We start from the raw sequence: 22,578 nt of genomic DNA on the forward strand, positions 1-22,578 counted from the left end.
CCAGAAAAAGAATAGGTGCTGTCTACCACAGTGAAACAATACAAAGGAGGAGGCTCTAGACCAGACAGCACACGTGTGATTTAGGCAGAGATGCTAAAAAGGCACAGACGTTGGTAATTGCTACAGAAAAAGGTGCTGTGAGTTACGGCCAGCAGCTGTGGGTGGGATTACAGCAGAGAAAGCCAGGAGTGGAATCTGAAACGCTGTGCCCAGGTGTCTTTTGTCCCCACTTGAGGAATACACTAAAATGTGGTAAGGCATTCATAAAGTCAGAGCCTCCGAGAGAGCAGGAAACCCAAAAGCGCAAGGGCGTGTGGAGGGGTCCTGCTTGCTCCCTTTTTTTTGGGCGTGAGCAGTTTCTAAACAGTGATGCTTAGAAGGAAAGTGGGACAGGAAGGACCTGAAGGGAGAGGAGATGCAAAGCCCCTCTACAGGTGGAGAGGAAGAAGGTGGGAGGAGGTAGGTGGTGGTGGGGGCACAGAATGCCCTCACTGCAGGTTACCCAGAACCGCAGCATTCAGGGGGAAAACCTGGGCTGAGTGAAAGTGAATGTAGCCCCTCTGAAAGGAGAGTGTATGTCTGGCAGCTGCATCTGACTCCGTTTTATCCACAGGCCACAGATTTTAGATTTTGGTCTGGATAGGGTGGATGACCTTGGCTATATGATAACTTCTTGCCATTTCTTTTCTACTGATTAAGATGGGCCGGGAGGTGAAAGGATCCCACGGTTTCTCAAACCGCATGAAAGCAGAGTTGTAATGGCTTCCTTCACTCCCTCCCCTGAATTTATCACCAGACATTAAGTTCACAGACTTCTATCACCCTAGCAGATTTTTAAGAGAGCCTTGGGGTATCCGGTTCCTTGCTGTCTTACCACATTTCATTAATTACATTTCATGATCTCCGAGGGTCAGGAGGCAGAGGAGGAACCAGCATCCAATTTTAGGGAGCAGCAGCAATCTCAGAGATGGGCAAGCAAGATGATGTTGTTTTTTTTTTTTTTAAATCAATTCAGCAGTCAGCTGTGACACACTAAGGACTCCCAGTAATGGAGTAAAGGTAAGCCAAGTACAGCAGCAGGCATAGAAATGAGACAACTTGATCTTTCTGAGTGCGGGTGCCGTGCTGGGACCTGAGGCGGTACCTCGGGTACGGTGGTATCCCACAGCATTGCTAGGCTTGGGAAGAAGCCTCAGGGCAGGGCGGGGGGGAGATCAGAGATGCCAGGCAACTGGAAGCTGAGACGTATAGAGTTCTGTATAAGACTGTATAAAGCCTGCTGCTAGCGATGGGAAACTTGGGTGGGTGGATTAAAACAGATGAGCCTGGGATTCCTGCGAAGAGGAGGAAGACCTCATGTCTTTGGCAACTTCATCTGTCCGGAGAAGTTACCCAGAGTTTGTTACGGTTTGGTTCTTAAATGTCCTCCAAAGCTAAGTATGATAGGGTTGGTCAGCATCAGTGTGGGGCAGTAGGACCTTTGAGAGGTAGACCTTAGTGGAAGAATGAAGGTCACTGGGATTATGTCTTTGAAGGAGATATTGGGACCTGAGCTCTGCTCTGCTCTGTTCTGCTCTGCTCTCCTCTGCCCTGCCTTCCCCTCCCCTCCCCTCCCCTCCTATACCCTCTCTGTCTTCTCCCTCCCATCCACAGCTACCAGTTCTGTTTCACTATGCCTTTACCACTTGAGAGTTTACCTTGGCACAGGCCCAAAGTGATGGGGCCGAATAAGCCTGGGTTGAAACTTCTGAGCTATGAGTACAAATACAATCTCCTTCTTCTAAGTTGATTCATTTTGGTATTTGGTCACAGTAACAGGCAGGTGACTAACACAAAGGTCTCTTCAGGGTCTCTAGGTGAAACACACTTCCATGCCTCAAAGTATATTGTCATTACAAAGACCATGGCTCATGGGAAAAAGCTTTGACACTGCCTTTACGACAGTGGTTCTCAATCCCCTAACGCTGCAAATCTTTAATGCAGTTCCTTATGTTGTGGGGACTCCCAACCATAAAATTATTCCATTGCTACTTCATAACTAATTTTGCTACTGTTATGAATTATAATGTAAGTATCTGATATACAGGATATCTGATATGTGATTCCTGTGGGGGTCATGACCCACAGGTTGAAAACCAGTGCTCTAGGATCAGAGCTATTGTAATTTCACTGTCTGCTGTTGTGGACTGATTTTTAAAATGGGCTGTAATACTCCAGCCTTTTAATATAATCGGGGCTTGTGACCTGGGTTTTGCATGTGTCTGCTTTGTTTTTGTAGTCTTGTGGTTTCTGTGCAAGTGATATCAAACTAGCCTGCTTGAGACTGAGGGCTGATGTAAAAGAGAATAAAACTGTCCTGGTTGAGGCTGTCCGACATGGTTAGAAGTCACATACATGAGACAGACAGCCAGGATCAGCAGAGCTTCCTACCACAGTCACAGCTGCCAGCAAGCATGCAGCTTAGCCCATGCAACCAGTTGGCGAATAGACACCTGAGAAAGGGCAAACGTCCATCAAGTAATGACCTCTTCTACATACTGTTGTTCCAGCAACTCCAGTTACCCATGATAAGCCACAGTCGGGAGATACTAAATGGAAAATTCCAGGAACAAATAATTCATATGTTTTAAAGTCACACGCTGGCCAGAGTAGTGTGATAAAATCTCCACCCAAGACATGAATTTTGCCCAGCGTTTCCATGCTGTGTATGCTACCTCCCATGTCACTTAATTTGTGTGTTATTGGATTCACTGTTGTGGAATTGCAATGCTGAACTAACCCTTGTTTTATTGACTGCTGCATCAAGTTGCACTGCGTGGTAATGCATGTAATCCAGAGGTACCAGAGAAAAGCTGTAAAGTGTGTCCTTTACAGTTCCTTTACATGAGTACTCGGGAGTTCTCAGAGAGGTTGCATTTACATTGCTGTTATACATTGCTATGATTGTCCTGTTTTATTATTAGTTATTATTGATGTCTAGGGTTTGCAGGCATAGGTTTTGCCAACCCTGTCTCAACAAAACAAAACAACAACAAAACCAAAAACAAACAAACAAGCAAATGCCAAGACCAAAACAAACAAAAAGAAAGAAAGACAGAATGAAAGAGAAAAGAAAGAAGAGAAAGGAAGAAAGAGAACCAACGTGTAAAAATTTGAAGCAGAAACTCAAAGAACGCAGCATCCTGCTGCCATTTTGTGTGGGAAGGTGTGTGTGCTGTCTCCGAAGATCTGGGACTTAATTTAAAGGAGTTTAAAAGCAAACTATAAGAACACTGGCTCGAGTTATCCAGAAAAATGAACCAGAAGGCAGTGTTCTTTCTTTAGGAAGGCAACTTTGTGAAGCCACATTTAAGGAAGAGTCTCACTTAAAGTAGTTAAGACAAAAAAGCATACTAGTGAGTGGTATTTATCTGGGAAGTTAATTTGTATACAAATTAACATAGTGACTGATGGCTATTTCTGTGTCAAGAGTAAGGTTACATATTTAGGTAGCGCAAGAAGCAGCCTACGAAGTACACAAATGCTGACGTGTCAGGGGCATTTAAATACTGTTAAGGACAACACACAGAATATTTGAAATTGCAATGAACTGAGGAGATCTAAAGAGCCAGTCCGTCCATACACGACCCCTCCCTCCTAGCTGGTGTGTATAAAAGGTAGAAAAGGGAAGCTGTACAGAGTAAGCTACAGTGTTGGCCTTGGACAGTCTGCAGGGCTTTCAGAATAGGAGTCAGAGAGAGGAGGGAGAGAGGCTGGCTGGGAAGACTGGCATTAACACAGAACTATCATCTTCAAGGCCAGTCTCCCTCCTCCTTCCGTCTCATATACCTGAATTTTGCTCCCGTCAAAAGGACTGTTAATCACCACTTTGGAAAGTTACTAGTCCTTCCTGTTCGCTGGGGAGGGACCTGAGTCCCAAGAACTGGAGCCAGACCTCAAGCATGGGCTCACTCATTAACCCTGTGGGCTAACCAGCAACACTATTCTTTTAAAGAAGACAAACAGAAACAGAGACCGAGGAACTTGCTTCATTGAGAGCACAGGAAATGGCGGAGGAGGCAGGATTCAACTCGGCCCGAGTGGGTCTCTAGACACACCCGCTGACTGACGGCTGTGTCCCTTTACTGTTGGCTGCAGGTTTTAAACCTGCCCAGTTCTTGCTTTTTTCTGAACTGGCCACCTCTTGGGTTCTTAGGCAACTAAGTAGGGGAAAAAAAAAAGGCAGGGACCTTTCCTCAGGGGGACACAATTCTAATTAACACTTATCACCTGGAGCAGGCCCAGGGAAACCAGATCCCAGGCATGGGACTGTGTGGCTCACCCAGGAGAGCTCAGTTTTCGCCTTTGGCCAGCTGCCAGTGCCACCACCCCAACCCCTCCTGGCAGAGAATAGCAGCTGACAGGCTAGGCCTGGGCTGCTTTATCTCTGGCAAACACCCGGCTGCTCTCCCCACTGCTCTTTGGGAGTTTGCTTGTGGCTCTAATGAAAACCCTCACGTCGAATTGAAGAGTTGTCAGTTATTGCTGCCAGGAGTAAAATCCAGCCTCTGCTGGGGTTGGACTCCTGGAAGTGTCTAGCTGGGGACTTGTGGTTGGAATAACCCCTTGTGTGAGCACCTCTCAAGTGTAATTAGATGTACCAGCTGGGGCTCCTCCCAGACAGCCCATAAACAAACAAACAATGGGACCTGCCAGACTCCCTGCCTTTGCTGCAGGCTCTCCTGGGACGTATCACCTACCACATTCTAACTGGTATCTCACAATGACTGGTTTAGGCTTCTCCAGTTACCCCAAAGATAAGACAAAGCTGGAACTCAGTGCCCCTCTGAAGTGAGTTCTCAGGCCTGTATAGCTGCAGTAGCATTATAAGGGCCCTAGACATTAGATTAGTCCACTTGAAGCTCAAAATACAGCTTGTTTTAGTCTCCCCTGGAACCACGGAGTCTATGCCCAAGGGTTTGAGAATTCCCATTTCTTAGCCCTCCACCTTGGCCTCAGAACATTGACCCTGGACATGTGAACTTGACGAAAATGCGCTGTGTACACTCTCTCCTCTGAGCCCTTCCAAGCCAGATACGAGCTTGCATACAGATACTACAGCATGCCACGTCAGCCATTGCTATGCCTTGCCTCACAAACAGAGGCTTCGTGTTCTCATGGCCATGGCTTAGGGAAGTTGAGGCAACTTAGCAGCTTTAGGGATGGGAGGAAAGGTATCCTCAGTTTGGAATGAAAAAGGCCCTTGCAGAGCCTGGTGGGCTGATCAGGAGTCCCACATTTTGACAGTGAGGAAGAGAAGCGGTCTGTAGCCTGCAGCTGTCGATACCTGGGACTTTAGAGTAATTGGTATCTGTGTTATGGGGAGCTTTAGCCATTGGCACTATGAGAGAGAGATCTGCATTATGGAACGTAGGAACACCATAATTCTCAACAGGGGTGATTTTGCTGCCGTCCCTTTCCACATTTGGTAATGCTCTGAGACATTGCTGGTTGTCACAATGGTGGGATGACACTACTGGCCTCTAGTGGATAAAGGTTAGGAGTGCTGTATAATGTTCTTATGCATAGTATAGGACAAGCCATCGTCTGGCCTAGAATGTCAATAACTAAGTTTATTATTAAAAGTACGAACAGGAGGATAGAGAGATACCTCAGCTGTTAAGAACACATACTGCTTTTTGTAGAGAACCCCAGTGAGGTTTCTTGTACCCACACTGGGGAGCTAACAACCACCTGTAATTCCAGCTCCATGGAATCCAGTGTTTTCTTCTAGTTCTTGTAGGCAGCCGCACCCTCATGCATATTTCCACATAAATACATATACCCATAATTTAAAAAAATAAATCTGAATGACTGGACCTAGAGGTAATTCCAGTTCCCCGGGAAGCTGAGCCAGGAGGATTCCAAGTCCAAGGCTTGCCTGCTGAACTGCAGAGGGAGCTCAAAGTCATCCCAGCTAACTTAGTGAGATCCCCTTCTCAAAATAAAAAGGAGACTGAGTCTTGGGAACATAGGTTAGTAGTAGTACATCACTTGCCTGTGGTTTGTGAGGTTCAATTCCCAGTACCAGAACAATAACAACAAACATACAAGAGGGAGTGCACATAGATACACATACAGGACAAACATACAAATAGACATAAAAATGCCATAAGTCCAAACTACAGATGTCCTTGGTGTCCTGAGCAGGGCACGAATCCAGGCTTTGGATTTGGGGTTGGAGTTTTCTAAGTTCCCATTTGTCCAGAGAGAAGATGTGGGTGACTTATCCCAGGGTCAGCAGAGAAAGCCTTACAGGTGAGTCACACAGCCTGCATGCTCTAAACTTAAAGGATTCAGTTCCCTGCTACGCAGTAAATAACCTGACTCACACCCTGGATTCCTTCAGAAATTGGACACTGCTTTTACAGCAGCGTATGGATGAATATGTATTAAGTTCTGGCTGCCTGATTAGATTTATTCCATACAGAATCCCCAGGTGGTCTCTTTTCTGAAATGTTAAAAAAAAAAAGACCATTTAGTTGATAAAATTGAGTCTCCCACGGAAGTCACAGAGTGAACCAGCTACCAGTGCAGATTATAGCCCAGGAGCTTCTGGGGAAGCCAGACCGCAGGGGCTAGATGTTTGCTTTATACTTGATGCAATGCATTCATTGGTTGTTGGTATGTGGAGGAGGGACACCTCTCAAGGATCTAGTCTCCTCTTGTTTATGTGGCCGCCTCAAAGGGCACACACAATTTCATTCCCCTGTAAAGTGAATCTGGGCGTTTTATAGCTGAAAGGGGAGTGATTCCATTTGAATCAACCAAGGGACTGAGGGCAAAGGTGCATGATGGAGTTTGTCAAACGTATTCTTCCCTGATTGACAAGGTCCTCTGGTGGAAGCTTACGGAAGAGAATGTAAGTCTTGCTCAGTGGAGGCCTGTTAGCTACACTCACACAGGGCCTGGGGATTATGCACCTCAGATAGAAGGAGTGAGTATGGGCCGTCTCCTGAAGCTGAATATACTTGTTAACTAGAACCCTGTAACAATATGCACATGGTAATACTATCAGGAGGATGGCAGCGTACCTACCTTTCAGCCACTTTGGACATTTTCAAACAATGTCTGTCAATCTGTGCATTCAAAAACGTTATCTGGGGGGGAAGAGAGAACATGGGTGCTGAGGCCAAAGTAGAGCTTGATTTTCTTCCATCCCGTGAACGCAAAGCCTGTAATCACACCAAGGTCTAAACAGCTCCGTGGACAACACTCTTACCTTGTAGCTGAAACTCCTGCAACCGATTTGCCCTTTCAGGAATCCCTGGCACACTTCAGATTCTAAAACAGTTTAGCATCTCAATTTCACCTGTTCATAAGTATCATTTAATTTTTACTTTCCTCTAAAATTATTCAGTCGAAAGATAGCACATAGTCAAAAACCTAGGCAGCAGAATAGATAGACAATATGTATACTACAAGCATATATTTTGGACTAAACCCCAGTAATGGTTCTTCAGCCACGTATATATCCCACCCATGTATTGACTACGTTTAACTAGGATCAACTAGTAGCTATTTTACACTTGCTTCTTTCTTTCCACCTAGCCCTAAGCTTGTCAGAAAAAAGGCATCTAAAGTTACTCCTTTGCCCACCCCATCAGAAGACAGCAAGGCATAATAAAGAGTAAACTTCAGAAGGGAGTGATGTCCTTTAGCCACTCTCTGTTAATCTGGCGTCTTCATCAAGACATAAAAGAATTTGTGAGTTATAAGCAGAAAATGATGCTGAGATGACTTTGGGATGGAACTCTCTTTATTTCTAATGTCCCCCCTTTGAGTCTTAGCAATATAGAGGTAGTGGTTCTAGACCAGTGCATTCTGGGAGTTCATTCTAATGTTAACTCCTCCAGGATGGGATGTTTACCTCTCCTTCCCTATCTCTCACAGCAGACACTGGGAAGCCCTGAACTCAAAAGCCTGCTCACCACTGGGATAGCTCAGTCACACCCTTTTCAATAACTGCTAGAGATTCAGGGTGGAGAGTTTCTCATGCTTTTTTAAAAGTGTCACAGGTAGCACACACAGGTTGAAGTCATCCAGCAGCTGGGTTCTGCCGTCCATGGGTCACACTGCAAGGATTGTGCGCACTCACTCACCTGTTTTCGGATGTCATCTTTTGTAGTTTTCCTGATTGGCTGGCTTGGTATGTGCACTGGACTCTGTGACTGGGTCTCATCCATCACACCATACACTGACTAGAAGATGAAACAAAAATATGAATCACGTACCCTCAGTGCCATGGATGCCACAGAAGCCAACCCTTCATCTCATTCTTTCAACTATCTTTATGGCATTCAGCCAAATGACTTGACTCTGCTTGAATTTCTCCCATGGTAGACCTCTTGAGGGACCACATCCTCTTTGGGTTACAACAGTGAGGAAATCCTTCATTTCCTGGAGCTAAAATGGTTTCCATGTGTAGTACTGTTTCCCTAAATACAATCCAGAGGCCAGCTAACTTTGAAGAATCAGTTGGGCGTCTTTGGTCAAGAGGTACATTGCTGAGTCCTACCTTGGACTGACTGAATCAAAATTCTCAGTAGTGGGTTTGGGAGTCTGTACTTTAAACAAACACCCCAGGTGATTTGGGGTCAACACTGAGCTTAGAAACAACAGCCCATCTGGTACAGTGCTGAGATGACAGGCTTCCTGGCTCATGCTCCTTTTAAAATTAAGTCGTTTTCTGGCCTCAATTTTCACACAAGTCTACAGCTACGGCTGCTTTTCAAGTAGTCTGTGGTGTTATGAAGAGAGAAAGAAACAGCCCTGAAGGACATGCCGTGCATAGCTGAAATCTACACAATTACAAAGGCTCAGATGATGTACACGTAGCTGGATAAAACTCTGGGAATCTTAGAATTAGGGCCATTAAAGACTAAATAAGTACAGTCAAGACTAGGTTTGAAGTATAGTATTGTTATTTACCCAGTAATCAAATAACATAGGTAATCGCAAGAAGTCATACCTGGGGTTTCAGTCTCTGTCTCTCCCTTTCCCTCTCCCTCTCTCTCTGTCCACCTGTCTCTGTCTCTGTCTCTCTGTCTCTGTCTCTCTCTCTCTCTCTCTGACACACACACACACACACACACACACACACACACACACACACACACACCACTAATACATGTCTAAATATCTGAAATCTTCCCAAATCTCAAATACCATAAGAGGAAAATTCTACGCCTCATCTCATGGAATATGGAATAGGTTCTGGTCAAAGCATAGGAGCACTGAAAATGATACATAACATTACCGTTGGACTATATGCACAAGTGGCTATGAAATGAGTAAGCTTTGTACTCAGACCTGGGCCCTTCCCCCTAAGACGGCTTAAGAGGTATCTACAAGCATTCCAAACACTGAAACACTTCTGATCTGTAGTGCTCTGAATTCATACTTGGCCATCACGTGAGTTGGCAACATTTGAGGATGTACTGTTAACCTTCTGAAATCAGTGTTACGGAGCATGGCCACATTCTTCTGTAGCGTGGCCTTTGGAGAGGGTGAAGGTATTGATAAAGGTAGTCTGAGTACGGTATCCATGGGGATGCTGTGGCCACTGCCCATTTTAGTCTAGTGAAATACAAGGGATCCTGGGGTCATTCAAAGTAGGGCAAGATGGCGATATGGGTTTGACAATTCAGCTCTATTTAAACAGTCCCATTTGCTTCTGAGTACCAGGCTCTTTGTACCTGCAGGCTCTCCTATATTTTTCCCCAATGGTTTCTTTTCTTCACTGCAATCTCCCCAGAGGCATCTTCTATTTACTCTCTATCTCAGAGGATCCTGCTTACATAAAACCCCTGGGATACCCCACTCTGTCTCAGCTACACTTTCAAAGGCTCCTGAACTTTCCTATTTCCCCTAATACAGCACAGTGGCTCCATGCCTGTGGTCTGGTTTCATTTGCTTCAGAACTATGGGATCCCCCAAACCTATAACTGAACCTCAGCAATTTGCACAGTGCCTAGAACATACAAGCCCCCCCAATGAGTATTTCTGGAATCTGTGAATAAAATTATTTTAAAAGACAAAGTGCAGCAGAATTACAAACAGAAAAAAAACACCGTGAACACCCACCAGGAACAGAGGGCTATCCCCCACCAGGAAGTTGTAATTCAAGTCAACTAGCGAACCTTTTTAACCTTTTGTGGATTCTTCAAACGCCGACATTTTCTGATATCCATTTCCGTTGTGTTCACACAGCCTGGCTGAGAAGAAAAAAAGATAGTATAAATTACTGAGTGAAAATTATGTTTCCAATCGAATCCAAGTGGTCCTGTCAGACCTAATCCTCCCCTTTGCAGATAACGCTTCATCTTGTCATCTTGCTGTAATGCTCCTTTGTGGAGTTCTCACTGGAAATATAAAACCTGACCTTATAGTCAGGACACTTTGTGGGGGCCTGTCATGTCATCAAACCTATGTTTCAAGTGGCCACAGTGCTTTGGGCATAGCCTTTGCTATGTCCCATCTCTAACCACCTGAAAAAAAATTCCCATGTGTGGACGGGGAGGGACTTTGTGGTGCTGTTGCTTTTAATTGGCTTCTAGGAAGGTTGCAAAAGTTTGTTCGTTTTCAATTCCATTTCCTGAGGGCAATCAAGATGTGTTTTAATAATGTGAAATCAGAGACACAGTCAAGCTTCATTGTCTACTGATTTGTGAATTCATCTGCTTGCTAAATTTTCTTGGTAACATACAAATCAATGTTCTCAGAGCATAATGACCATTTACAGACACGTGCAGAAGAACAATCATCTTGAGTCACCCCCACATAACCATGCCCAGATGAGGCTGAACAGGGTAAGGCTCTGCCTTCCTAGTCCACGCTGGACAGCAGCCTCTACAGGGCTTATCTGATTCCAGGCTTTCTACATTTTTTGTGTTCCTCTTGGTGACTTTTCCATCTTCAGTAGCCTTCAGGAAGGGTGTCAAAGAACTGTATAGTGTAGTAAGGGTAAAGGGGACTCTTCTGTGCCATAGGGGAAAACAGAAGGGCTGTGACCTTGCCTGAACTGAGCTATGCCAGTTGTGGACTCACCACGGTGAGCCAACATTATAATATTTACAGTGGTGTTAATAACACAGGAACCCATGTGAGGCAAAGCTACCTATTGATCAAGATAGGTGAGCAGCTTCTGGAAGGGAGCTCACGCAGGAGCAATGCTTCAGTCTTCACTAATCCAGAGTTTGCAAAGACTTTATAGATCATGGCTACTGTAAGACTTAACAGTACGTGGAGTGAACCTCTTAAGATTCAGGGCTTAATGATGGTGAAACAAACATTGCTGATTTGAAGGAAGGGGACTTTGAAGACTCTAAAGCTCCACTCTCGGCACCTCCATTGTTCCCCATTTCTGGTCCTACATTTTCACCAGTGTATAATTTTTAAAAGATGGAACTGACATTCCTCCAGGATCCAGAAGTTCTTTGGTGAGAATGTGGACAGATAGAAAGAACAACTTGACAAAACGTAGCAACTCTCCTAAGGAAGAGTCACGTGATTTCCTTGGATAAGAGAAAAGAATAAGGTAGGTGGGTCTGACTCAGGGAACCAAGCAGAACTTCCTCACCACTGGCCTGTGGACATCCCAGAAGGCCCGTTCTTGACTATCCAAAATTTTTCTTTCTGTCTTATCCTTTTTCCGGTCAATCCTGAAAAAATAAAGGGAGGAAGTGAGAGGTGTTTGTGCCGTTTTCTCTTCTGCCCTCTCAGCTCTTCTGCTCCTAGGCAGTAAGGTGCCCCTAAGACTGTTGCTACCTACACGACCCTGGAAAGCTTGTTATCGGCTGGATTGCAGATTAGCAGTTGTGAGCACTGACCATGATGGGCAGACAGGAAGAATGGGCAGAAGCAGAGTTGCCTGTGTGAGGTATTAAGATCTAGGTGACTAAGCTCTGAGTTCTCCATCAGTCTGTCCCTGAATGTGTGACTGGGTGAGATGAGATACAGGCACCTGGGTGTCAATTCTCCTTCCCAAACATGGACATTTAAACAGCAGTCAAAACATCTATAAAACGCTCTGGTTACACGTTTTAAAAGTCACTTAAACCATCTGGATTTCTAAAGACAGTGTAGTGGCCCTAGCCTGGGGCAAGACCCTAAAGACAAATATCACTGGCTTCAGTTGGGAAAAGCAAAAACTGCAGAAGGGAAATTGTGGATGGCAAAGCCAGATTCTGTATGTTCCGATCAGAAGTCATCTCCCACCCCCACTACCTCAAAGCTTGTATCGCTCCATATCATCTAAGTAAAATGCAACTCGGATTAATTGCCGTGTGACTTGTGGTTCTCATCTCTCTTGGGAGCCCTTTAGTTTACTGGACTGAAATAAACCCATAATCACCCTGTGATTCTTGTGGTAATTGCTGTGTACTTAAATGGCCCACAATTATCATGCAATCATGGCGTTAATCAGAAAAGTTAATGGAGAAAAACCATATCTGTAAGAAGTTACGGTTTTCACCTCCTTTATAACATGGTGCCATTTGATTCTGGGAGAGCTAACCCATGCTTCTCTTTGCTTCCCAGGGACTTGTGACCATGCAGACTCAGATCTACCTCAGTCTATCCAAACTGGAGCTTCCTTCCCGCCAGCTCTCCCCCACTACCAACCTCTACCTCCCAGGTGGTCTCACCCAGTCACTCAGCACCTAGAACATGGTCTCTGCCTTCCCTTGGGGACAGCTGGGAATACTGGATTGGGAAGGAAGAACCAGCAAGTGGCTGGCATCATGGATAGGGAAAAGACAGGTGACAGTGATGAGGGCACACAGACTGCTGGGCTAGACAACCTCAGTTCATTTCTAATGGTGGCCATTGGTGACCTGTCCTCACACAGCCCTCAGCAATGAGTGGGGCCAACCACAAAGCGTGAAAGTGCTTCTCTGAAGCCACATGGGGCTTGTTCACCTACAAGGGATTCTCAGAGAAAAGATTCCCACGTCTCCCAGCTCAGCCTCCTTCCCATCCTTCCTGAGTTCTCCTTTGACTATTGGCACAGTTGGCTAACCAGATATCATCACTGTGAAAGAAGGGAGACCCTGGTCATAGCAATTCCATGTCCCAGAATTCCATGGACCTGGGTGACAACCCTGTTTGTGAGCTGGGGGGATATTCATTCCTCATGGTTCATGTTTCCTTGTGGAAGAAGGAGTCTCCATTCTGCTTCCAAGAGTGAAGATATAGAGAAACCATGTTCTCTTTTTCCTCCTCCCGCCTTGTGTCCTCTGTGGAAGATGAGTGATTTAACCTTTTGGTAGATTGGAAGGGAGGATGTAAGAAAGCTCACACTGGGTCCTTCTGGGTTAGCCTGAGCTCAGAATATCTGTTCTCTGAGGTAAGCTTACAGGAGTCAGCTCTGTCCTGGCAGAGGGATCCTGTAGACACCCACCTCTGCCCAGGAAAGACATAGCTCCTCATGCTTCACAACATGACTTCAGCAAGTGAACCCAGAAGCCTAAATTCTATGCATTATTTTTCCATTAGTTTTAAGCTTTGCTCTTATGTGGAAGATGGTAAGAGTTAACCTGTCGGTCCTTCTGACTTTGAGTACCTGGTCCCAGCTATCGGAACTGTTTGGGGAGAATGTGAAGTCCTTAAGAGGTGGGGTCTGGGTAGTGCTAGAGGGTCATTGGAGGCAGGCTCTTGGAGGGATAGCCCAGGCCCAATTCTAGTCTAGCAATATTGGCTTCCTGATACTCCGTGATGCAAATAGTTGCCATTGCCACAGACTCCCACCACCAAGGATTCTACCACATCTTCTACCATGATGTATTGAAACCTCCCCAAGCCATGCTTGAAAGAAAGAAGAACCTTTCTTCTCTTAAGTTGCTTCTATCACAGTGTTGAAAAAAGTGACTAAGTTTCAACATGCTAACCCATGAAATTAAGATCTCTAATGAACCTGGCTTGGTGTTTCCCGGTCTCTTATCCTGAAAGTCTTATGGGAACTCTCTTGGGCAAATAAGTACATCTTTTAGCTCTGCGTTCGGAAGGATCCTCCTCGTCTGATGAAATTGTCCTAGCAAGACTTTGGTTTCAGACATGAAACCTGTTCATCAAGATCGTCCTACTTGTTTAGTCTCTCCCTGGGGATGGGAGAGATTCATTTAGCTCAAAACTTCACTTTGGCCCCCATGCCCTCACAGCATCTCCAGACCCTAGAGAGTTTTCTCTCCCAGAAGCCTCGGCAGAGTTCACCTACTTTACTTGTGCTTCTGCTTGCATAAAGATGAACTCCCACTTCCTTGCAAAGGCCCTCTGGAGTCTTGCTAAGTTTTCCTGGTGAGACATAAAAATCAATAAGATGGTATTAGTCATCGTAGGCTAATATATTGACCCTTATGCTTATTACAGGACAGCCATCTTTTTTTTTGTTTGTTTGCATCAAAATAGCAGGGTCCCATACTGAAGCTACTGGACACGAACCCAGGTTGACTTTGCACCAGGCTCTGATGAATTGTTTAACTCTTAATGTTCATTTATAAGTGTACTGAGTCTGAAGTCTCTGGTCCACCAGATTAATCTCTTCTGGACTATTGTTTCAAGAACACAAGTCTCGTAGTGCTGGATAGGAAAGCTACTGGGAATTTTGCCTGGTGGCTTTTGAGACAAGAAAGTTGTGGTCATCCCACAGCAACACTCGGGATGAAATCTTCAGGATAATCGTCCACTGGGAAGCTGGCAGGCTGCAGGAAAGGGGAACCCAGAATGCTTTGCATGGGGACTTTTTAAGGTCAGAATTCAGAAGTGGACCAAAGAGAGTGGCCGTTTGTGATGTTGACGGAAGGAAAAAAAATCAGAAATGAAAAAAGAAAGGAAAGAAGGAAAGAGAGAGAGAGAGAGAGAGGAAGGAAGGGAGGGAAGGAGGGAAGGAGGGAAGGAGGGAAGAAGGGAAGGAGGGAAGGAGGGAAGGAGGGAAGGAGGGAAGGAAGGAAGGAAGGAAGGAAGGAAGGAAGGAAGGAAGATCCTTCATCCAGGATCATCTTTAAAAGGGAAAGGGGAGAGGGTTTTCTCTCAGCCTGCAAACCTTTCTACTGGAGCCCCAGGAGAGTGAACACAGGAATTTGACAGGTCCTCTAATGATCCCCCTAATTCTGATTAATGGAAGACCGGGGCCTGTATTATGGTATGTATTTCCATAGATCTCATGCCAACACTAATTGATTATCCTCATTAGTAGATTATTAATATAAAAGGAACTTCATTTAAGGAACACACAAGGTCTCACCTATTACCAAGGCTTGGGGTGCAGCTACTTTTAAAAGAACTATCCCTTTGATGCCTGTGCTATTTGTAGGAAGTCCAGCTGGTGATATTTAAAGCTGGTCAGTCACTTGGGAAGACGGCGGACTGTGACTTTGCTGTGCTGTAGGATACTAGGCAGCTATTAAAATGGCAATCTGGTCCGTTAATAATATAAAGTGATTCCTTAGACGTTGCAGTCTGTGATTAGAAGTATATATGTATATAAAGATGTATATATAATATATATAATGCATATAGATAAATAGAGAATATGTATAGAAAAAATGTATATGGAGAAAAAACTTAGTGGGAGAATCATAGGCCATTTTCTCTCCTTTAAAAAAAATTTTACTGTTCGCATTTTTGTTTCCTACAAAGAGTATATGTAACCAGAAAATTTTAATAAAATTAGTATGCTTTGGGAACAAAATGCATTTCTAGTTTCTGAACATTTTTATGCAGAACTTCATCCTGGAAAAAATTCTTTATGTTGTATGCTTTGCAATTATCAGAACAGACCACTGCGGGGCAAGAGGACAGAGAACTAAATAAAACACCTCAGAAGTTGTAATATATTTTCTAAGGCACAGAAACCTGGGTGAGAGCAACAGAAGATTTGGAAAATTTGATGACATGTCCTAGGGACATCACGTGGCCGTAGCAAAGCTGTTTGCCTTGTGTATGTAGCAAGTAAACCCACTGGTTTTATAAAGAGGGCTGATGTGACCACTGGGACCTTAGGATAAACAGGTAAGGCCCGGCTTCTAGGACACTAAGCCACAGACACACTGTTCCAGGTTTGGAGACAGCCACACAGTCACATCACATGTGATGTAATGTGCAAGCCATAGCCAGATTCTAAGGTCCTAGACAGTCTCCTGCATCCTTCTCTACTCTTCCCCTGCCCCCCCAAACAAGTCTGTGGTACCAACAGGCTCAAAGAAGGCAGCATGGCAAGCCTAAGGCCTGCTATCCCTTGTTATACATCTACCTTCGGGTAGTGGAGAGGGGAGCCATGCTCTAGTTGCCTCGCTATATTTGGGCACTGGGACTCAGAGGAGGGAGAGCCTGGTGGAGAGGAGCCTTGTCATGCTTCTTTTGGAAGACTGAGGAAAAGAGGGATTTAGGAAAAGTGGCTCTGAAGATGCTGTTAATTCTTGAGTGTCTCCACTACCCTTAACAGTGCTTCTCATCCCCTAGCTGTTGCGTTTTGACTGGTTCAGTTCAGCAATGCCTGTACCACACATAGTGCATCGTGAGAGATGGCGACAAAGGTACGTGAACATGTAACTGATTTCCCTGGCTCTATGTGATGCCCGTGAAACATGGTATGGGGGAAGTTATGCAATCAGAAATTAAGCATATATTCCCAATGACCTATGAGTCTTTATGTTCTCAGTTTTTTCTAAACTCTACCAAGCGGACCTAGACCCAAGTGGGGAAGTGGGATGTCTAATTCTTGCAAGGAGGTACATCTTATGGAGAAAGATAGATGAAGTGGACAGAGGAAGATCTCCCTTGGGACAGGTGCCTTGACTTATTTCCTGGATTGAATTTTGTTCTTGGATTCTGTCTCTACTACCAACCTCAGGAGAGAGATATAAAGGTGAAATTTAAAATTTTGATCTTAAACTTATTGTACAGAAAATCTGACAATTGACCTTCCAGAAAAAAAAATGTGAATTCCCAACACATGTACATAGCTGTATAGCAGAGCCCCCTTCCATGCCCCCTGGGCTAGCACTGTGTGCTCAGACCCCAACCCAATCTGTAACCACAGCCATTGATCTGTTTCCCCTCATGATATATGTGCTGTCTTTGCAAGAGTATCAAACAGTAGAGTGCATGGCTTAAGACTGGATTCTGCCACTCTGTGTGTTGCCTTCAACACCCACCATGTAGGTATGTATAACAAGGACCAGGTCCTTTTACTGAAAGCTATTATTCCACTGTATGGATGTACATACAGGGTTTAGTCGTTTGTCTATTAAGATGTATTTGAGTTGCTTTCAGCCTTGGGGTAGCACATGCGAAGCTAATGTGGACAGTAACATGTTTTTTATATGTGAAATAGGTTCTGATTTCTCTACTTGATTATGTGTGATAACTGTATATTCAGCTTTATAAGAAACTGCCAAAGCGTACCATTTTTCCTCTTCTCCCAGGAACACAAAAGAATGTGTACCACATGCTCACTGTCACTTGGTGTCGTTTCTATCTTTCATGTTAGTCGTTCTAAAACATGTAATGGCACCTCACCCTGGATTTAATCTGCTTCTCAAACGGCTAACGGTGTTGTTGAGCATCTTTCCATGTGTTTGTCATCTTTTGTCCTCTTTGGAGAAATATCTGTACAAGTCCTGTGCCTGTTTTTATATTGAGTTATGCATCTATCTGTTGGGCAGTCGGTCAATCGTCTGTCTGTCTGTCTGTCTGTCTTGATGGACATATCTCACCACAAGGTCTCACCACATAGCCCAGGCTGGCATAGCCCAGGCTAGCACAGCCCGGGTTGCCCTCAAACTCACAATACTTCCATCTCCTAGTCTCCTAAGTGCTAGGATCCCAGGTGTTGTCACCAGGACCCACTTGAGCTGCTTAGTTTTAGCTGTTGAAGTTTGGGAGTTGTTTCTATAAAGATGCAATTTGACTGTCATGCAAGAGAAGCCGGTGACAAAGAAGAAACAGAAGAGATATCCTTCTGACCATCTGTGGGGAATGTGGGGGTTGGGGGGTGGAGAGAAAAGGAAACAATGCAGACTTCTACAAAACCACAGGGATATCTCTCCTCCCACCAGGCCTGGGAGCCCACCCCGACCCCCCCTCATACACACTGCTTCATAGTCAGCCAATTCCAGCCTTGCTTTGTTCTGCATCGTCCTCTTACAGAGGTAGATGGCTGAGGAAGAAGAGAAACAATCACCATATCAACCCAGCAGTGCACTGGAATGAAGCCAGCATGTGCCTGCCCAGCCAGTCACCCACTGTGCTGGCTCCTTTTGTCAACTTGATACAGGCTAAAGGGAGGAGGGAGCCTCAGTTAAGAAAATGCCTACATAAGACCAGGCTGTATGCAAGCTGGGGGGGGGCATTTTCTTAATTAATAATTCATGGGAAGGACCCAGCCCATTATGGGTGGTGCCACCTCTGGACTGGTGGTCCTGGGTGCCATAAGAAAGCAGGCTGAGCAAGCCATGATGAGCAAGCTGGTAAGCAGCACCCCTCCATGGCCTCTGCATCAGCTCCTGCCTCCAGATCCTTACCCAGTTTGAGTTCTCATCATGACCTCCTTAATAATGAACAGTGATGTGGAAATATAAGCCTTTCCTCCCCAGGTTGCTTTTGGGCATGATGTTTCATGCGAGTGATAGTAACCCTAACTAAGACGCCCACCTAGACCGTGCTAATGCCCAGCTGTCCAAGAGCTTTTCAAAGTGGACGTCACTGCCTCTGACATCCCCCCCTTCTTCCCTTCAGGGTGCACTGAACACCCTCTGCCTAGAGTAACCTTTTACAAGCATGATCATGGCCTCACTGCATCTTGTCTCTAGGGTTGCAAATATGGCCCTTTATAATCCCACCTTGTCTTGTAAACCTCTTCTCCTTTCTCCCGAAAGCTTTAGGAGGCCACCATTTTAGCTCCACATGTAGAGGCCAGGGGTCAGCGTTTAGTGTCTTTCCTCAGATGCTATCCATCTTGTGTTTTGAAACATGGCCTCTCAGTGGGACACAGGGTTTGCTGTGAGCGCCGTCACTAGTGTGGTGGTCCAGTCTCTGCATCCGCAGCACTGGTTTACGAGTGTGTGCTTTTCATGTGGTAAGGGGCTTGAACTGAAGCCCTCACTCTTGCATAGCAAGCATTTTACACCAGAACATCTTCCCAGCACAGCCCCACTGATATCTGAAAAGCTAGCCCATTGTTCCAGAGAGCAACCATATACCCTCAACGACACACTCCAGTCTCACTGTCTTCCTATTGACGGGAGTGTCCCCTGCTCTAGGCTGAAGGCTCTTTAGGGATGCAGGCTGGCATACTCAGCTGTTGCCCTGCCCCTGGTCCTTAAGCATGTTCTGCCAGGGAAAGAGGAGGAAAAAAAAGACAACATAGGCCTGTCCATTCCAGCTAAGGAAGGGTTCTCCACCCCACACTATCAGAACCTTTCTCAAACACGACTGTCACTGTTTCCTCTGTCTCTGCTTCTCCAAGGTTGCCTTCCTTTTTTAGTGCCAAGGAGAGGACCCAAGGAAAGCAGAGGATGACTGTTGTGAGTGACCATGAGGACAGACCACAGACAGCCTGGGCTTGCCCAGTGACCTGATGCCTTTCTTATGTTCTGTACTAAATGCCTTGCCTTGCTGGTTGAAACAACTTTTTTTCCCCCCCTGGCAGCTTAAGCTGCTGGGAACCTGTGGCTCCTAATCTTCTTTCTAGTATGTCCACAATTCTGTATTCTACAAACTGTGCTGAGCAGGGCCAGCTGTGGTTGTTTTCAAATCTGCTTAACAACACACACACACACACACACATACACACACACACACACTCCCCAGACCTTTGATTTGACTTAATGATTTTTCTATTTAACGTCTGTGGGAAGGCTGGCTTCATCTACCAGAAGCCACAGTTACGGATTGCAGATTTTGATCCCTTCCTAGGCTAGAGATGTGGGATATGTCACTCTTTTGGGAGGCTGGGCAGTGGCAGCAAGCCATGGTGCCCACAAGCTCACAAGGGGAAAGAATGAACGCCGTGGCATGTGCTGAGTGAGTGTGCCTGGCAGCTGGGTGTGTATCTGACTTGGGATCTTTCCAGGTTACATTGGGAAAAATCAAGATATAACCTTACCATACACTGAGGACTTTCTGTATCAATGAAATTACTGTTAAAAAGAAAGAGTGGTTGTGTCTCTGAAGACTTTGGTAAATGGCTTAGAATGAGCTAACGAATCAAGAGTGTTGACTGAGGTAATTGCTGGTGAATTTGTTACAGATGAGGCATCTGGAAAATAAGGAATAAAAATGTAGGAGGGCCCAATATTCATGTGGCTTCAAAAATTCTTAACGCAGTTTAATAGTATTCAAACTGGATGCTTTGTTTAAGAAAGAAAACCAAGTCTTTGGGATCGACAGTCCTTAGTCTTACTTCATAGGCTGCTACATGAGTGTCCCTTTGTATAACTTGTATTCATTTAAAGCAGTGGTTCTCAACCTTCCTAATGCTGTGACCCTTCAGTACAGTTCCTCAGGTTGTGGTGACCCCCAATCATAAAATACTCATTGCTACTTCATAACTGTAATTTTGCCATCATTTGTGAATTGTAATGCAAATATCTGTGTTTTCTGATGGTCTCAGGCGAACCCCTGTGAAAAGTTCATTTGACTCCCAAAGGGGTCTCAGCCCACAGCTGATCTAGAGGGCATGCCACATCTTCTGAGTCTCACTTCACTAGCTCTTGCAATGAACTGAGCAACCAGAACTCTGCATCGTGCCAGATAAAGAACTGTCCGCTGAGCACAAAATACTCCGCTTGGCTCCTTGCATCACAGACAGCCTGTGGGATTGGAACAATCATGCAGGAAAAGCTTGGCACGCCACCTGCCTCATCTCCATCCCTGGTAAGCCAATGGAGGTGGGAGCGGCTTTGACAAAGCATTTGCTACTGGTCACATGTGGAACTCAGAGGCGTGGGGGAGGGTGTGCCTCAGTGGGTAAGGATGCTTGGTGTCCCAGCTTGAGGACCACAGTTTGAATCCCCAGAACCCATGTCAATGAGTATACCTGGATATGCGTGTCTGAGTAGTCCCATAACTCCAGGGATGTCAGGAGCAGAGCCAGGAGGCTTGCTGAGCTCACTGCTCACAAGTCTAGCTCCAGGTTTAGCGAGAAAGCCCTGGATCAAAGAATATGGCAGAGAGTGATAGGGCGGGTCACCTGATGCTTTCCCCTGGCTTCCACATTCGTACAAGAAGACGTCCCCTCTGCACCCATACCCACACATATATACAAGTCCCACCCCCTGCAAAATGAATAGATCCGGGAGGGGCCAACACAGATTTTGGCTAAGAGTTTTATGAAGGTGGGATCAAACCAAGACATTTCCAACCTGGGTCAGAGTGGCCAGACAGATTCTGGGGTACTGAACAAAGAGTACAAAGCTCGAGCTGCAGCTGCTGGGCACGAGCCCACAGTCTTGGACTTCCAGCCTGCTTCCCTGTGGCTGATGCCACACTGGGAGCCTGTTATAGGGAGCAGGCACTCCGCTCCTGGGCTTTTAGGAGCTTGTCTGTACTGTTGGGTAACCATCTCTGGAGTTCTGGCTCCAGTGACCTCTAGTGGTGAGAGTCAGTCCTGCATGAGGACCTCTGGGGAATGCGAAGCCCCACGGTGGCTTGTCCTATTTGTTTGATGTTTTTAGTAAAAACAGTTATCGCTCCCTCCAAACCTCACCCCAGCTTCACTTGGATGTGTCTGCTCAACTGTGTCACCATAAAAAAAGTCTCGTGCCTATCATACCAAATAGAAAACAGATTCATGTACTATTAAGACACAAGGAACCGGGTCAGTGAGGTGACTTGGTGGGTGAAGGTGCTTGCTGTCAAGTCCCACAACTTGAGTCCAGTCCCTGGAGTCCATGTGGTGAAAGAAAGGAGAGACCTGACTCCTGGAAGTTGTCCTTGTGTATTTTCACATGCACTAAGCATAGAAAACTTAAAAAAAAAAAAAGAGAGATATCTGGAATGGATCCATTTCAATGTACATAAAACCTGTCCCATTCACGATTAGTCACCATGACAACAGCACCTGCTAATACTGAGCTTACCTGGCTCTGCCTCAGGGACCTTTCAAATGTGGACTTCACACAGTCCTCACGATAAGTCTACTTGGTTAGTTAGGATCCTTATTTTGCAGACGACTTGTGCAAGTCATTTCTCATTGCTGGGCATTCTAAAGGGCTTATTTATTTAACTACTAGAACATTCACTATATAACTTGCCTGGGTCTGACATCTTGATTGTTAACTTGACAAGATTTAGAGTCACCTAGGAGATGAACTTTTGGGCTCTTCTGTGAGGGCCTTTCTGGGTAGGGGAGACCCCCCTCTACTCGTGGATAGAGCCATCACACGAACTGGGGTCCTGTTCTAAACAAAACAAGACAGCAAACTAAGCACCAGGATTCAGCCATCTCTGCTCCAGCAGATACAACGTGACCAGCTGCCTCACCGCCCTGCAGCCACGCCTTTCTACCAGAAAAGCCAAACAATCACTCAAGTCTCTCTG

At 45.5% G+C, this 22,578-nt stretch overlaps 1 protein-coding gene across 4 annotated transcripts in view; it reads right to left on the bottom strand.

The window, feature by feature from the left end:
• Positions 1-22,578, bottom strand: part of Rgs6 (regulator of G protein signaling 6) — a 529,723-nt gene that overhangs the window by 76,111 nt on the left and 431,034 nt on the right. For all 4 annotated transcript variants that reach the window (XM_028782177.1, XM_028782175.1, XM_028782176.1 and 1 more), the window contains exons 7-12: positions 18,132-18,196; positions 14,255-14,331; positions 11,621-11,702; positions 10,182-10,256; positions 8,142-8,240; positions 7,078-7,139 (exon numbers count right to left, since the gene is read on the bottom strand). In XM_028782177.1, coding sequence (XP_028638010.1) covers positions 7,078-7,139; positions 8,142-8,240; positions 10,182-10,256; positions 11,621-11,702; positions 14,255-14,331; positions 18,132-18,196 — 460 coding nt within the window. The remainder of the gene's footprint in view (positions 1-7,077; positions 7,140-8,141; positions 8,241-10,181; positions 10,257-11,620; positions 11,703-14,254; positions 14,332-18,131; positions 18,197-22,578) is intronic.

Source organism: Grammomys surdaster, unplaced genomic scaffold (genome assembly GCF_004785775.1).
Source record: "Grammomys surdaster isolate TR1022 unplaced genomic scaffold, NIH_TR_1.0 721, whole genome shotgun sequence".
NCBI classification, from domain to species: Eukaryota; Metazoa; Chordata; class Mammalia; order Rodentia; family Muridae; genus Grammomys; species Grammomys surdaster.